We start from the raw sequence: 18665 nt of genomic DNA, 5'->3' as shown, positions 1-18665 counted from the left end.
CAAGCCATGTCTATAAATGACTTCCCTATTGCTGGCCCAATTGCGCTTGCCACCGGAAGTCTCCAGAATAAGGAGATAAAACCATCATGATACAGTATTTGGGCCATTGCCCCAGAAGGAGGACTGAGCTGGAGTTGGCTCGCTTGCTCACATGCTGACCCAGTAACTGGGTTAGCAACAGCAACAGGGGCGACAGCCTGACTGGAGGATGTCCACAAACATTACCTTCTGTAAAATTTCATGGTAGCCTTCGAAAAGAGTAAATTAATACATTTTAAAATAGTCTGTCCACGTATTTGCTTAACAATAGGATGATTTTAAATTATCTAATTTACATTTCACTACTAGAAGAAATTTAAATGATAAAGAGCCTGTCAAAAATATTTGATTTCACATAGTGATTAGAATATTTTAATTCACCTTGTCTATAATGATAACCTAAAGAAGAGAATCATCTCTAATAAATGGTGCACACTGAACTAGCTTTCTTTTTCTTAATAAAGGATCTACTGAACTGAAGTATATGCACAAAATCAGAAGTTCCTAGCATCTAATATTTAAATAATTTATATGTACATTCACCTGTGAATTCTCACACATAATTTAACATTCTAATATGTCAATCCACACTATTTTGCATCATGTGTTTTAATTTTAATGCATGAAATAATGCTCATTCAATTGTAACTTATAGTGTTTTCTAAAAATACACACAATCTCTTTACTATTGTTAAAATTCATTGTATTGTACGGAACAAAATTATAAAACATACATATTTTACAGTGCTTCTTCAAGTTTCACCTTTAAGAGAAATATGTGAAGTATAAATAACTTTTCTGCAACCGTGACAGGTATGTATACTGACGGTATTGAATGTTAAACATTATAGTTACTACACACACAGACACACAGGCAAACATGCTTACTCTCAGAGCACAGTGACTAATCGAATTTGAAAAGGTAGGTAAAGGAACAGAGAAGGTGAAAAGTGAAGACAAGAATTTAAACTCTTGACCAGCAGGTGGAGAGGGAGATCAGATGTGTTATGTATGTGCCCCTATGGATGAATCAAAAGGAGATTACAGGAAGACAGATTTCAGCTCAATTATAAAGAACAATCAGTTAATGGGTGACAGAAAATCCTATCACCAGAGAAGCTGAGTTCTAGTTAGTAAATGTACTCAGGCATGAGATAGCTCAAAACTGGAAAAATTAGGTTCGCAGATTCAATTCATCCCAGAGATGTTTTTCTGGATCACCGCCACCCTCTTCATTTCCTCATGGCTCTTGGCTCCTCAGGCATTAGAGAATGCTCACAAACTTTGAAAAGTTTACTACCTCTTAACATAAAGTATTTTTAGACTCCTGTGACGACACAGGAACCTAGGGATTATATAAAACAAAATACCGATAAGGGATAGATTATCTGGCGATTGGAAACAGGGTTGATAAACCACATTCTGAGAACTAGGTACGATGGCTTCTTCATGGCCAAGTCAAACCAAACAAGCTGGTGCGCGGAGTAAGATCATACTGCACTCTGTTCTGAAGGTGTGTGCAGCAGTGTCTTATATAAGAAGAGCCAGCGAGCACCACTGGGCTGCACACATCCAGGACAACAGTCATAACTTAGCTGAGATTTCATAGCACACACGGTCTAACTGGAACACCGTCTTCCCCAAGCCCAGTATCTCTTCATTTACAACCATGAGAATGAATACAAGATTGCCTGCAGGTTACTATGCTTCTGAAAATTATGACCACTAACCTCTCATAAAGAGACACATGTCAACTGGCATATCAAAACCTCTGAGAAGTAATGTCAGTTAAAAAAAAAAATCAATCCACAGTTGTCCATGTAACATTACAATACACAGCATTTTCCAAAGTATTTTACCTTTGGAATTTTTATCTTAAGAACTTACTTTATTAGTGAGTACATACCACGCATGTCCTTTTGGGTCTGAGTTACCTCACTCAGGATGATATTAGCAAAAAAAAAAAAAAAAAAAAAAAAAAAAAGTACAGAATACCCAAGATACAATCCACAGAACTCAAAAAGGTCAACAAGATGATGGGCCCAAGTGAGAACATCTCAGTCCCACTTGGGAGGGAGAAGAAATCAATCACAAGTTGGGAGGGAGGGACCTAGGAGGAAAAGGGGATAGCAGGAGGGCTGGTGTTGGAGGGGGTGGGGAGGACAGAAGCCCTGAGGACCAGCAGAAAGAATGGAAACAGGCAACTTCAAGAGGCAGGAGCTTGGAGGGACCCTGCAGAATGCACCAGAGACCTGGGAAGTGAGAGACTCAGAGGAATCAAAGGGAGGGACCTTAGATGAAATGCCTGACAGCAGGGAGAGGGAACTTGTAGAGCCCACCTCCAGCAGAAAGACAGGGCATCAAGTGTAGGATGGGGTTGCCATCCCATAGTCAAAACTCTTAACCCATAATTGTTCCTGTCTGAAAGAACTGGAGGGATGGAAATGGAGAGGAGTCTGAGGAAAAGAAGGTCCAGTGACAGACCCAAAGTGGGACCCAGCTCAAGGGGAGGCCCCAAGACCTGACACTATTACTGAGGCTATGGAGTGTTCACAGAAAGGGGCCTATCATGACTGCCCTCTGAAAGACCCAACAAGCAGTTGAAAGAGTCAGATGCAGATATTCGCACCCAACCAATGAACAGAAGCTGCTGACCCCTGTGGTTTAATTAGAGAAAAGCTGGAAGAAGCTGAGGAGCAGGGCAACCTTCCTGTAGGAGGACCAGAAGACTCAATTAACCTGGACCCCAGAGATCTCTCAGACTCTGGATCACCAACCAGGCAGTATACACCAGCTGATATGAGGCCCCCAACACATATACAGCAGAGGACTGATGTGTCTGGGTTTAGTCAGAGAAGATGCACCTAACCTTCAAGAGACTTGAGGCCCCAGGGAGTTTAGTGGTCTGATGGGGTGGAAGATTTGGGGGTGGGGCCATCTTCATGGAGACATGGGGGTGGAGAGGAGGTATGGGATGTGGAACAGTCAGAGGGAAGACTAGGAGGGTAATAAAATCTGGAGTGTAAAAAATAAAAAAATAAATTTTAAAAAAAGAACGTACTTTAATACATTACTTAACTACTGATCTGGGAACTTAACTCTATTCAAAGTCATTTGTAGTATTTCTAGACTAGAAACTCATTCAAAGAAGAAATGTTTTCTAAGTCAACACACATTTTGGCACATCACTAAGCACATGTATTATTAGTTGCTAATGGATTGATTCAATCTAGAAGATTTAACTAGCCCATGAGGTATGAGTGCTATTCATTTCATTAATTAAAATAGTTTTAATTATTTTCATGAAAAGTGAATGCAAACTGAGGTGTCTTTCTACTGAATTCACTGGGCACAAAGCAGGATAAAAAATCTTATACAACTGCACTGCAAGTGTAATCCATCTGCTCAAAGGACATACATAATATGCATCCAGGAAATGGAATAATAAGATAAGCAATTGACAAATATGATCTGACAGACTATACACACACAGACACACACACAAAGACACAAACACACACAGAGACATACATATACACACATACATACAAACACAGACACATACACAAATACAGACACACACATACATGTACACATACAGACATAGATACACACATACATGTACACAAAGACAGACACAAACATGCACACATGAGCATACACACATAGACATACACACACAGACACACAGAGAGAGAGACAAACACATACACTGACATACACATACACACAGACACACACACAAACACATATACAAATAGACTCACACAGAGAGACACATTCACACATAGATGTACACACAGACACACACAGAGACAAACACACACAGACAGATATATGTTGTGGATAGCCCTGGGTCTAATTATATTTGATGTTAATTCTCCTCTCCTGTGAGGAGCTGTGAACAAGGAATGAGTCAGCACTAAGCTGATTTCCTGTAAACCTGTTTCCCACCTTAACTTATAAATAAAGGTTAGAGCTGGTGATTGGGTGGAGAAAGAGGAGAAGGTGGAGCTGAAGGTTCTGAGAGAGAGAGAGAGAGAGAGAGAGAGAGAGAGAGAATGACAGAAGGGGAGGTGGAAGGAAAGCAGAGCAGAAGCACATGGCCTGGAGAAACCACAAGTTCTAAGGGGTCTCATAGAATGGGAAAGATGGTAGTGTAGTGGTAGATCTGCCCAATCTAGGCGCACAGCTTGTTTTCATATTGAGTTGTACTTTTATTACCAGGGAATATTTGAGTTGGAGATTTACCACAACAGGCATACACATGTATATACACAGACACACAGACACCGATGGACACACACAAACACATTCACACATACTTTTTTTTTTTTCCTGAGACAGGGTTTCTCTGTGTAGCCTTGGCTATCCTGGAACTCACTCTGTAGACCAGGCCGGCCTCGAACACAGAAATCCGCCTGTCTCTGCCTCCCAAGTGCTGGGATTAAAAGTGTGCGCCACCATGCCCAGACATTCACACATGCATGTACACACAGAGACACATATACATGTACACACAGACATACACACACACACACATGCACACATAGACAGACACACACACACGCGATTAACGGGTTAAAACTCAGCAAAAGCCAATTACCTGAAGAAGGTGACAAAGAACTGCACAAGGTCCATAATCGTGTTGTGTTGTGAAAACGCAATCTGAAAAATCAAAATATGAAACAGTTTGAAGTTTACTGAACCTAAATTCTTCAAACCCTGTAGTGATGTCTCACAGTATTTACAAACATGTTATTTCTAAATCTGAAAATATTAGGACTTAACCATACTATAAACAAATGCATGCTAATGTGCAAGCTTTACTTGCAAACTATTAATCATTAATGAGAGCATTACATAGATATTAATGAGGACTGCTTTCGAGAGTACGATATTGAGCAGCTAAGACCTATGGTAAAATTAAGTCAGAAACATGAGCTGGGAGTTGCACATGAAATAAGAAGACATATTAAATGCATCTACAGAAACTTCCAGAGAAATTCTTTAATAATGATCATGTTTTCAATTAACACTGTTGATACTTACTTTTTTTTATAAGAAACCAGGAAAACACATGCATGCACACATTTGGTTCTGTACACTGAAACAATGTGCCACTTCTTTTTATAATCTTTCTTGAGGAACTACTATACACCATGAGGCGATAGCATAGCGGCTGAGTGGAGAACAACGCATTAGAAACGACACTGCACGCAGTTGCCTCGTATGTTCTAGGAAACTGTAAAACTGTATATCTCAGTTTTCCCATACTGAATGGTAATGAAGAAAACATCTTCATCATAGTGTTAGAGGAAAACAAAGAATAAAAATGAAAATATAATAAAAAATATATCTATAACATGGAGCATGTATCAGAATTGATGTAACAGATATTGGACTTCAAGTCTCTGAAGAAAGAAATCGAAGACAATCTCACAAGATGGAAAGATCTCCCATGCTCATGGATTGGCAGGATTAATATTGTAAAAATGGCCATCTTGCCAAAAGCAATCTACAGATTCAATGCAATCCCCATCAAAAATTCCAACTCAATTCTTCACAGAGTTAGAAAGGGCAATTTGCAAATTCATCTGGAATAGCAAAAACCCTAGGAGAGCGAAAACTATTCTCAACAATAAAAGAACTTCTGGTGGAATCACTACTCCTGACCGAAAGCTGTACTACAGAGCAATTTTGATTTTAAAAAACTGCATGGTATTGGTACAGTGACAGGCAGGTATATCAATGGAATAGAATTGAAGACCCAGAAATGAACCCACACATCTATGGTCACTTGATCTTTAACAAACGACCTACAACCATCCAGTGGGAAAAAAAGACAGCATTTTCAACAAATGGTACTGGCTCAACTGCCTGTTATCATGTAGAAGAATGTAAATCGATCCATTCTTATCTCCTTGTACAAAGCTCAAGTCCAAGGGGATTAAAGGACCTTCACATAAAACCAGATACACTGAAACTTATAGAGGAGAAAATGGGGAAGAGCTTCGAACATATGGCAACAGGGGGAAAATTCCTGAACAGAACACCAATGACTTGTGCTGTAAGATCAAGAATCAACAAATGGATCTGGAGAGATAGCTCAGCGATTAAGAGCTCTGACTACTCTTCTGGAGGTCCTGAGTTCAAATCCCAGCAACCATATGGTGGCTCACAAACATCTGTAATGAGGTCTGATGCCCTCTTCTGGTGTGTCTGAAGACAGCTACAGTGTACTTACATATAATAAATAAATAAATCTTTTTTTAAAAAAATAATCAACAAATGAGACCTCATAAAATTGCAAAGCTTCTGTAAGGCAAAGGACACTGTCAATAAAACAAAAAGGCAACCAACAGATTGGGAAAAGATCTTTACCAATCCTATAGCCCAAAGAGGACTAATTTCCAATATATACAAAGAACTCAAGAAGCTGGACTCCAGAGAAACAAATAACCCTATTAAAAGTGGGGCACAGAGCTAAAACCAAGAATTCTCAACTGAGGAATACCGAATGGCTGAGAAGCACCTAAAAAAAAAATGTTCAACATCCTTAATCATCAGGGAAATGCAAATCAAAACAACCCTGAGATTCTACCTCACACCAGTCAGAATGGCTAAGATCAAAAATTCAGGTGAAAGCAGATGCTGGTGAGGATGTGGAGAAAGAGGAACACTCCTCCATTGCTGGTGGGATTGCAAGCTGGTACAACCACTCTGGAAATCAGTTTGGTGGTTCCTCAGGAAATTGGACATAGTACTACCGGAGGACCCAGCAATACTGCTCCTGGGCATATACCCAGAAGATACTCCAACATGTAATAAGGACACATGCTCCACTGTTGGAGCCTCCTGCAGCCACTGCTCTTCACCACCTGGGGTGATTTCTGCCAGGCTGGTTCTTTGTTTATACCTGCCACTGCCCCCCTCATCACCTCAGGGCAGATGCCACCTCCTGCTGATGAACTGCGACATTCTCCAGAGACAGCATGCCCGAGGATCCGCCTACCTGTTCACATCTGGACTGCCCCAAGATTGGGGCTGGGGGGAAGGGCTTTTCCCATGCCATATAAACCTGGCGCTTCATTAAACATTTGGGCCTTGATCAGGAAATCTTGTCAAGGCCTAGCTATTTTTCTTTTCGCTGTCTTTTGCCTTACAGCCCAGCTCTGCCTTTCAGGACGAACCCGGTTCAAGTGTGACTGCAGACAAAAACTCTCTGGCAGAAACACACACTCCACTATGTTCATAGCAGCCTTATTTATAATAGCCAGAAGCTGGAAAGAACCCAGATGTCCCTCAACAGAGGAATGGATGCAGAAAATGTGGTACATTTACACAATGGAGTACTACTCAGCTATTAAAAACAACGACTTCATGAAATTCTTAGGCAAATGGATGGAACTAAAAAATATCATCCTGAGTGAGGTAACCCAATCACAAAAGAACACAGATAGTTTGTACTCACTGATAAGCGGATATTTGCCCAGAAGCTCAGAATACCCAAGATACAATTCACAAGTCACATGAAACTCAAGAAGGAAGATCAAAGTTAGTCACCGATTTTATATGGGTGCTGTAATCCAAACTCAAGTCCTCACCTTTACGGGACGAGTACTTTCACCCACAGAGCCATTTCCAGGCTGCAAAATAATGAATCTTAATAATGATTGGAGACTCAGCATGACAGTTTTGTGCTAGGCAACCAACAGACGCTACAGTGTTGGACATTGGCTGCTCAAAGCAGACTCAAGACGATTGTACCAGTCTTTCAAAATGTTTCTTCACGGGAGATTTTCTGTAGAAAATACTGTAACAGGCAGCCGTGGAAATCACTACCCTATACAGCCCACAGTCAGACACCATGCTAGCTTTGAGAAATAACATTAGATGAGGCAAACTGAAGGACCAAGGTGTCCCCAACATGATGTGCTGGAAATGTAAGTCCTCAAACTCGTCCATTGGCAGTACTGCCCATACGGGATTTGGGTTAATTACAGAATGAGCCCTAAGATGGTGTTGGTGGCTTTATAAGAAAAGGCAGAGATTCCTGGACCCATTCCCTCTGCCTTGTTATATAATGGATCCTGCCAGGATAGAACACAACAAAAAGGTCCTTACCACATGCCAACACTTTCTTAATGGACTACAAACCACTAAAACTGTAAACAGGAAATGTGCCTTACACATTGTGCAGATTGAAATATTCTGTCATGAAGAAGGAAATAGATTACAACTCACGATGCCCACTTAAAAGGTGTTAATTTATTCATAAATTGATTATCAAACTAAGAATCTGTCATATTCAGGGTATTGCACCAGGTGTGTGAATATATTGATTGAAAAATTAAAATTCTTACTTGGGGAGGAACCAATTGACGGTAATAATTATACCATGTGTTAACACAGTGAGTGAAAAAGGACATATGAACAGGGAAAAAAATCTCTATGCTGTATTTACATGGCTGGGTTATGAACGCATACTTTCAGAAAACTGTCTCAAAACAGGCAAAATGTGGAGATTGGACATTACAAAAAGAAAAAGTTAACAAAAGAAATGTAATGTTTTCTTAGGTTCAAATGTATCTGACTGATCTCATGTTTCCCCAGCTGAAACACCATGTTGCAACTTGAAGCCCTTCCTACTGAGATAGGGAGGCCTTCCAAGGAAGGCAAGGCAAGGCAGGGAATCATTCCAATCCATTCTGGGCAGCTGGTTTTCAAAGAGCTGATTGCTGGTCATCTGCATCCTGCCATGACGATCACACTCTGTCACAACACTCATATAAAGCGGGTACCTTCCTTCTTACTCTGAGTGCTATGCAAACAACCTTTATATTATGATCTGAAATTATCTATTTTAGAGGTTAACGTGAAGATTCTCCACTAAATATAGGCTCCATGATAATAGTGATTTTATTCTTACTTTACACTACTGATACAACACTTCAAACAATATTTTTGGTACGTGGTAGTGGAAAGCATTTAACTAAATTTTTGGAATGAAATGTACTGCAAAATTTAGCACCAGAGTATTCTTGGGGCCTTCAGATAGCCATAAAGATAAAGAGAGAAACACCTACGATACTATGACAAAAACATTTTAAATCATTTACTCTTATTTATTTATAATGTTGATATGTATGATAGAATATATATTTGAGTGTAAAACATACACTTCTATTTAATAAGGTATTAATTTGAATTGCAAAATGCATAAAATATTCTAGAACAAGATTTCAGAAATTTATTTTAATGCCCTAGCCAGTTGGTTCCTTCCTTCTAACAAGCTCCCCAGCTCAGGCTGGTTTCAAACACTCCATGTAGTTGAGAAGCTCAGGATGTCCCTGTACTTCTAGCCACGCTGTCTCTACTTACTAAATTCTGAGATTATCTGCAAGCTCGCCTTGCTCAGATCTGAAATGCCATTTCTTTACATACAAAAGTATATGAGATTACTTTACCAGAATGACCGCTCAGCTGACCATGTTTAAAGAACAGAGAAACCATCAATAAGAATAAAATTCTAAACTTGTAGTTTGCTCAAAAGTATTTCCTGGGGATACAGAATATTTCTAATCTTAAAATCTATAAATGTCTAATTATAAAGATTTCTATTGACTGGTGCCATAGCTGGAACACGGCTCACAATAAATAATCAATATTTTCCATTGACTTTCTGTGGTCGTTCCAAAGAAAAATATTATGTTTATACGCCTTACATTTAAATGTTTCAAAACACTAGCTAGTATAACTGAACCTTTAGTTTTCTTTACCCTGTAACAGCTTAATTCAAGTCCCCCAGTGACAATTCAAAGAACTACTACCCAGATCAAGGACTGGCTAGGCTATGGTTTTGCAATGTCCTCCATTCTCTCCCCAGTAATTGATACAACAGCTCACCAAAAGAGCTCAGCTGGAAGCCAGTGAAAACTCACTCCACCCTAACACCTAAGTGTGTGTGCTGAGATCTGAAATAGAATTTGACAGAGACTACATTTTATGAATTCATTACAATTGACGGTCTTCAATCATATGATCTGATTTAAAGTAGTATGAAGTGTACTTGAAAAGAGAATTTTCTGCAACATGATATTTACCCTAAAATGTCAGAATTTTTTTTTAAAGAAACAGCCCTTATTTATAAAGGACACGCTGATGTGTTTGTGCAAAATGTCAGCCCGCCATGCATAGTTAGGTTCTGATACGACACCAGAGATAAACAAACTGGAAACGCAGGGAAGGGATGTGCTGAAATTATCAGGTTCATCTGACAACCTGGAAGTGAACGAAGCTGATTCATGTTGCTGATTGGATTATGGCGTTTCAGAAGGCTGACAGAAAACAGTTTTATACAATGGACGTCAGAGAACTAGCCAGACCTTGGAAAGAAACGGGGTAGGTCTTGTGCGGGAAATCTGAAAACCTGATACGTTATATTCCTATTTAATTTAAAAAATAAGTTCTTTAAGGTCGACTACGATGGTCTACCCTAGAAGCATAGACTTCTTCCCAATAATTAGCATAGTGCTCACTGATAAAATGTTGTGTATAACTGATAAAACAGTATGTTTTTAAAATGCTAAAATAGGAAGTGGATCATCCTACAAGGCCATTTGTCTGGAATACAGCATAGGAAAGAGCACTGGGACAACGCCGCATAAATGTTACACAGATTACTCTCATAAGTATTTGAATGCTATTCGTAAAATTGATCATTTCGATCACACTTAGAGCTAAGAAATGGTTTACTGGGGCGCGCGCGTGGCTTTCTCTTAGTTTAAAGCACTTGGCTGTTTTCTTAGCCCCCACCCTCGCTGTGGCATTCTTTATGCAGATGAGAAGCTTCTCAGATTTGCTCTGAAGACATCTGTCTCCGTCTCATTCATACCCACGCTTGCATTTCTTCCGTTTCTCCATCACTTCTTGTTGGGATGTCACCTGTCTTAAAGTGCATATAGCTGTCTGCTAAGTTGGACCTCCCCTCTTCCCCTCTGCCTCCCCCCATCACTCTCTCCTAGTGACATTTTGTCAGCTCCCCAAATTAGCAGCACTCTGTACCTTATTGGCCACAAACTGCCCTCTCCTGTACCCTCTTGTCCCTTTCATTATTTTCTCTTGGACGCTTCATCTTAAACTGGAATGTTCATTTGGAAGCAGGCCCCAAAATGGCAGTGCTTTTCTAAAGAAAAGGACTCTGAGCAGGTATACTGAAGGGGACTGGGTAATCAGTGCTAAATTCAGCATACAAGGGAATCTCTTTGGCCAGTCTGTTACCTAGAAAGCATCTCTGCTAAGGCAGAATCCTGATTACCTAACCCTCCCTTAGCCTGCTCCCAGGGCACAGACCCTAGCCTGCCCCAAGGGCACCGACTTTAGCCTGCTCCCAGGGCACCGATGCGGTCAGAGGAATCGAGTTTAGGCCAGTAGGAACAGGCTCAGCAGCAGAAGGACCCCACCTGGCTCACTGTCATCTAAAATCGAATGCACTTGCTTTTGAGCAGGCTTTTGCTTCTCTCTACCCCACTCCCCGCCCCCACTCTATCCTGCTCCCCAGAAACAGCCTTGGCAGTTTGATCTCCAATAAACCCTTCTGTCTACCCAGGAGTGGACTAGGCCTGTGGAGTCCTCATTCACATGGCTCAGAGAATTTCCACAGAAACCTTTCTTAATCATGATACCACATATAAAAATATATGCATGCATGCAAATTCTTATCGCTTTTTTTATAGTAAAAACCATGGAAATATTTTACACATGGTTAGTGTTCAACATCACTATTAATAAAAATCAACAAATAATTATACTGGTAGTTGAGTGTAATTTCATATGGACTCATTTTCCTATCTTCATCTCCTGTATGGAATGAAACGGCACAGTTATTCTGTCTATCCATTCATCAAGTTCATATAATAATAAATTTACCTCGTGGCATATGAGTAACTGAAATGAATCATGTAAAATGCCTTAAATATTGCCTGGCACAGTGTGGCTGGTTATAAATTTGAATATATACTTCAACTGAATCAATTATTTTGAGATATGATTACAAAAAAAATGAATAACTAAGAATGGACCCAGATATTTACTGACATACTATTTAAAACAAAGAGCTATTTTTCAGCAATAGACAATGAAGTATTTAATGTAAAAAACATATTTTAGTATTAAGATGATACTAAACTATATCAAAATTAATAGTTAATATAATATATAAAAACTATCAGGGCTCTGTAAGGTGAAAATATAAAAGAAAAGGGTGCATAGGATTATACACTGACTGAGGGGAATACATAGAAATTGTAATACATTTAAATTGTAGAGGGCAATTAGAAATTCTTTAAACACCATTGTAAAGAAATGGAAGAATTTTTCCCTAGACTTGTTTTTATAAAAGTTGAAAATGTTCTTTGTAAAGAACTTCCTTTGGGAAACGGATTTTACATTGAGCCATCTTATCTAAAAGAGGCATTTGAGGTTTGTAAAGAATAGCATTAGATAAGGCGCCAGATAATAACAGCATTTTAGATAAGGAGTCCAGAAGCATTATTTCTAAGAGGTAGATAGTAAACATTTTCATTTTCTGAGTAATAATATCTGTTTTGGTTTGGAGAGTTCACTTTATCTGTTTAAATATTCCCCATGTGTTGCTCATATTTATATTTTCAAATAGAAATTTTTAACTAAGCACAGCTAACCTAATTTTAATTGAGAAAAATGAACCCTCACTGCTACTTCTTAACTTATAGCAGCTCAGATTTAAAGATTAAAGACCTGAAGCTTAATAGAAAAAGCATTTATAAAAGTAAAAGACAAAAAAAGAATCCTTAGCTCCTAATAATTTATAGCACAGCCACTAACAACAACACTATGACTTCTGTGCCTAGTGGAGCAACTTGGAATTAGGAAACGCGGGCATTTATCAGCACTTGATCACACACGTGAAACTTAATATTGACGAAGTCCTACTGACCCAGAAGCGCATCACCCTACTCATTCTGAAACAGCTCATGTGCTGCATTGAAAATGCTAGTTCACTTGTGATGAAATATCACAGTCGACAGCCTTAGGATTCAGGTTTTTTCCAAGCTTGTGGCGTATAGCTTACCCATTATCTGGGAAGGAATACCACCCATCTAGGATGGAAATTAGAACTGAAATGGAAAGGTTCTTAGCAGCACTCTCATAAAAAATAAAACCTGAGTTATGACATCAGTTTTGCAGATTGAGTTAACAGTGAATTACTAAATCTCATTTACTCAGAGCCAGGTAATTTAGAGCCAATCTGATTTAATTTAATTTAAACTATGATATGTAAATGCTGATCAGCAGCAGTACAGCTGGGGAATCGGAACTACAAAAGCTCAATGCCCTCTTTCTGTTTTTGAGTTATTACAACTGTGGCTACAATATTTTTTTTTTACTTTCAAGAATGGCTCACATATAAATTAGATTATCTTATAAAAACAATGATGCCTAAAAAAACTATCTCACTTAAGCTCATGAAAATCAAATCAATAGCATGACTTCAAGCATTCTGAAAGAAAACTTCCAGTTTTTTGTTTTTTTTTTTTTTTACTTACCAGATTATCAGTACAATCATCATAAAATATTGCTGTGTGACTAACCCTCACCTGGGATTTTTTTTTAGAAGAATGGTAATGTTATGATTTTGACACCATAAAGTGTTTTATAAGACAATAAAGAATTTTATTTAAAATTAGAATGATTACATTAAGTTTTACCTAAATAAATTCATAAAATATAGTTGCAGAGGATCTCAATGACTAAAGTAAAATCTAATTAAGTATGCAGAAACAGATAACTACTTAAATTATCCACTCTTGTAGATATATTAAACATTTAATGAAAATAAAATAACTTATTGATTTCTACAATAATTTATACCAATATAAGAAAACATGATTCATAAAATGAAAGGGACAATATGGAGCCGAAGAAAAATATTCTAGTCACAAAAATTTTGATACAGTGTTTACAAAAACTTCTAAAACCTAAAATAACTATTTCTCAATCTTCATAAACAAAAACAGGCAGCTAATTTTGGCAACACAAATGCTAATGAATGGTACAAGACAACGTTGGCCTTAAGAGTATCACAGCTTTTACTAACAGTGAGATCCTATGCCATGAGAACAGTGTGTGTAATGTATCATGCACATGAGTACATTTCATTGAGTAATAAATTACTAAAAGAAAATACGTAAAAGAGCAAAACACATAAATAAAAAATATAATACAGCTGGGATAAAATCTGCTTTACTGAAAAGAAGATATTTTAATGAAAATTCAATAGTAAACTAATATAATTTCAGTGGCTCTTTCCTGTATAGCTGAAGTTGGTCAGATAATCTTCTACTGCTACTTCTAGCTCTGTTTCTGCACCTGTGTACGCCTGTCATAGGCTGTAGAGAATCCTTGAGAGATTATGCCAAGGACTGCAAGGCCTCAGGGAAACTGGCAAAGGTGCAGCTGTAATGACCAGACGTAAGATGGTGGCAAAGCTTTCCCTGAGGGTCAGGGACTGAGTGTGAGTGTTACAAATTATTGTTGGGTGTATAAAAACTAGCAAATGTAGATTTTTCCTCCTGAATGTTTACAGCTTGAGACTGTTCCCTACAAAACCTCCTATTGAGACTAGCCAACCCCTCCCCAATACTCTAACAATAAAGATGCTGGGGCCCCACCTGATCCCACTTTCACTGTACTTGTGTTTGTTTTCATTTTCTCCATACCCCAAGACAGGTCCCAGGATGCAAGCCATGTGGCTACCAAAAGAAATGAATGGCTTACTTGTACACGAAAGCAGAATCTGTGTTTCTATTACCTCCGAATTCTCAAGAATGCCTATGGCGTTTCTAAGCAACGCGAGTTAGCAGCGGACCGACATGCAACTGCAGCCTCTGAAGTCAAACGCCCACATTCAAAACAACATTCTGCCAATGCTCACACACCGTTGCTACACTAGCTCTGGGGGAGAGTGTCACCTACAGCATTTGGAAGTTGGGCTAACTACTGACCTGCCTAAGCTATTCTGTGGCTGGAGTATACTGTATGAAAGTGTGTATAGCTGTATTTGGGCCTTCCTTGCCTGCCTTCTCTGATTGGTTTAATGAAGATATGAAGATACCAATAGCCTGGTAGAAAAGGAAAAGCGTAACTTCTGGTCTGAGCAAGGGTCTCTGGGAGGAGAATCTGAGGTGGGGAGAAGGAAAAGGTCAGATGAGCCCAGAGTAAAATGCTAATTATCGCAGTGTTTTGATTTGGTTAGACCCAGCCACTAGAAGGCACAGTATTCTGTAGTTTCAATTCCTTCTACCTTTTGTTTTGATAAAACTTTCTACATGTGATCTGGTATCACCGAGCCTGTGAGTATGTGCCATCCAACATCACTGCCTTCCACTGCTTAAACAGTGGTTTATGCGGGGTTGTGGGTGAGTGGGAAAGGTAGACTACACTCTATAGCATACTGCTTAGCAAATGACTAGTGTGATGATTAGCATTGATTGACATAACTAGACTCACACAGTCACAGCATCTCAAAGACCGGCTGTCTAGATCGGGCAGACCTGTGTGCGCACTTCTGGAATGATTGCCTAGAGAAAGTTAATTGATTTGGATGGACCCAGCACTAGAAGGCACCATTCTCCACGCAGGGGCCTTGCACGGTGTGAAAATGGAAAAAATGAGCACAGAGAAGTAAGCAAATAGAGCAGCGAGCATGTTTCTTTCTCTCCACTCTTGACAGTGGACAGGTTCGAGTTGCGACTTTCACCCAGGAGGAAACCTGGAACAGTAAAGCAAAGTTGCTTTATGTCGGGGCATTTTGCCACAGACACAGAAGTGAAACTGAGATGGCAGAGGCAGGCGGATTTCTGAGTTTGAGGCCAGCCTGGTCTGCAGAGTGAGTGCCAGGACAGCCAGGGCTACACAGAGAAACCCTGTCTCAAAAAAATAAAGAAAAAAAAAAAAGAAAGAAAGAAAGAAAAAGAAAAACAAAAGAAATGAAACTGGGAGAGTTGTATACATACAACGGTGGATCAAGAAAACAGCTGGGTGGGCCACAATAGTGTTTATTAAATGGGCCTGAATTGACTCAGAAGTTTGGACAAAACCATTTTCTACAAGTCTAAAAATATAAGTAGAGGGAATTTCAACACCTAACCCTGACTGTATCTTATCCAGACCATCTTTTGGGGTGGAATCCTAGGACAAAAGGTTTGCTAAAGAAAATTCAAGAAATTCTTATGGTGAAAAGAATAATATTCATATTGCAATGTTATGTTCTCATATAAACCTTTAGATGACTCTCTGGATCTCTAATGGATCCAGATTTTGCTGGAGCACTCCAGTCATATCCAGTGATGACCTGTGGAGATATGTCCCCACTTCCTACTATGTGGCCACTTGTCTATCCTCCCTCTAGGCAGTGCATGGCCCTCCTCTGAGAATACCTTCCCCACATTCCTGAGGGATAGATTTTTTTAACATGGGATTCTGAGTGACTGTCACTTTATTTTACCACAAATGTGACACTTGCTTCTGGTCTCCAAGGATCCTGAAACAAAATGCACAGTAATTCAGATTGGCATTGCTTTATGGGAAATGATTGTCTGTCTGTCTGTCTGCTTTGCACTGCTTTCCTAACTATTCTCTTATTTCATTTTTTAAAAATTGAATCATTCCAACCTCGAGCATGTCAATCAGTGGTTTTATAGTATTTTGAATACACAGAGCTCACATACTTGGCAAATCATTATTTCTCCACATTTTCTACCAAAAAGTATTTTTCCTATCATTCTGCAGCTCCAAGGAACTGAATACCATGACTTTTATTACAAACAGCACGCATCAGAAACATGAGGTACACACCCCAATTACAAACAGACACACAGCACGAAAGAACAGCTGATTCTATGGCAGCCTAAAGAGAAATGAAGTTTGTACTTGAAAAATATTCCATGAATTATTTTCTATAACTAACAACGCATTCTAAAACATGAGAACATGTCTATTTTGACTGCAGTCATTATTACAATCAAACATGGCTTTTAACAAACAGAGGAAAAGGTATTCGTATGATTTTAATTTGATAAGTTTTTTATAATTTTATTTCTACAATGAGAACAAAGGCAATAAAAGTCGACCAGAACCTCTGCAATTCTGGCTAAAGGATAGTAGACCAAGTCTTTGTTAAATTTTTAATAAAATTTTGCGATAGCAAGTGTGATAAACTGTATTAATTTTCAGCAGATACCCCTGTACTCCTTGAAGCAGAACGCTCACTCTGTTTATATTACGCTGGGCAATATGATTTGCTTTGACCAACCTTGCTTAAATGGAAACTTTAAACGTTCTTATACTGTCTCACAGTCTGCTGTCAACACATCATTTCCCAAACCAAACAGACCTCAGTCTCTGTCACAGTCACCAAGTACATGAACCAGACTCAGACACAAGCCTTGGTCTTTCCGTAGCCATAGCTGGGCAGCAGTTGCTGATCAGGGAGCCGCCCATTGACTGAATGAGCTCACAGCAAACCTGCAGATATACAAAAAGGTGATGATAGGAATGAAAAGAACATGCAAAGAAGAACAGCCGAGGAAAAGGCACAGCCTAGAGCTTCATGGGGGATGACGCATTTCCAAGAAATCAAAAGAAATTAGCATGAACGCAGTGAATGTCTCAGATGCACAGAGTGGGAAGGCAAGGGTGACCACAGGGACAGGGAGGCTGATCAGCTCAACACGAACACAGACTTATGAGGAACTCTTGAATTATTGGTCAAGAAGGAAGTATAATGCAATTTGATGTGTACATTACATGAGAAGGGAGAGAAGGGTGTCAGGAAAGAGAAGCGGCTGAAGCAGTGCTCAGGGCAGGGGAAGCCATGTCGGTGCTCCAGGCCATCTTGTCAGAAGGAAGAAGGAATTCAAAGCAATCATGAGATATTTGAAAGAAGGAGACTGTGGTCACTACAATCACTGTGTGTGCTGTCACCTGCCAAATACAGACTCTGCAGGTTCTGCTAGATACTGGTTATGAATTGAGGCTTATTCCAGGAGTCACAGAGAAACACTGTGGTCCTCCAGCTAGTGTGGGACCTTCTGGAGGTCAGGTGACTAGTGGAGTTTTGGCCAAAGTCCAACTCATATCCAGAGGGTCCCCAAACTCATCCTGTGGTTATTTTCCAGTCCCAGAATATGTACTTGGGATAGATTTGTTGAGAAGTTGGCAGAATTTTCACATTGGTTCTCTGACCTGTGGGAGCTATTATGGTTGGAAAGGCTAAACGGAAGCCGTAGAGTTGCCTCTGCCAAGGAAAGTTGTGCATCAAAAAGAGTATTGCATCTCTAGAGGAATTGCAGAAATTAGGTCACCATTAAGGACTTGAAAAATGGGGCTGGCCGGGCGTGGTGGCACACGCCTTTAATCCCAGCACTTGGGAGGCAGAGACAGGCGGATTTCTGAGTTCTAGGCTGAGCCTGGTCTACAAAGTGAGTTCCAGGACAACCAGGGCTATACAGAGAAACCGTGTCTCGAAAAACCAAAAGAAAGAAAGAAAGAGAGAGAGAGAGAGAGAGAGAGAGAGAGAGAGA

The 18665-nt window shown here is 39.5% G+C and overlaps 1 protein-coding gene across 2 annotated transcripts in view; it reads right to left on the bottom strand.

The window, feature by feature from the left end:
• The window catches only part of Atrnl1 (attractin like 1), a 518026-nt gene that overhangs the window by 348780 nt on the left and 150581 nt on the right, over window positions 1-18665 (bottom strand). For both annotated transcript variants that reach the window (XM_021219342.2, XM_029541782.1), the window contains exon 25: window positions 4646-4707. In XM_021219342.2, the coding sequence (XP_021075001.1) occupies window positions 4646-4707 (62 nt within the window). The remainder of the gene's footprint in view (window positions 1-4645; window positions 4708-18665) is intronic.

Source organism: Mus pahari, chromosome 1, assembly GCF_900095145.1.
Source record: "Mus pahari chromosome 1, PAHARI_EIJ_v1.1, whole genome shotgun sequence".
Taxonomy (NCBI): Eukaryota; Metazoa; Chordata; class Mammalia; order Rodentia; family Muridae; genus Mus; species Mus pahari.
Note: the sequence above shows the minus strand (reverse complement) of the source record. Positions and strands in the feature narration are given on the sequence as shown.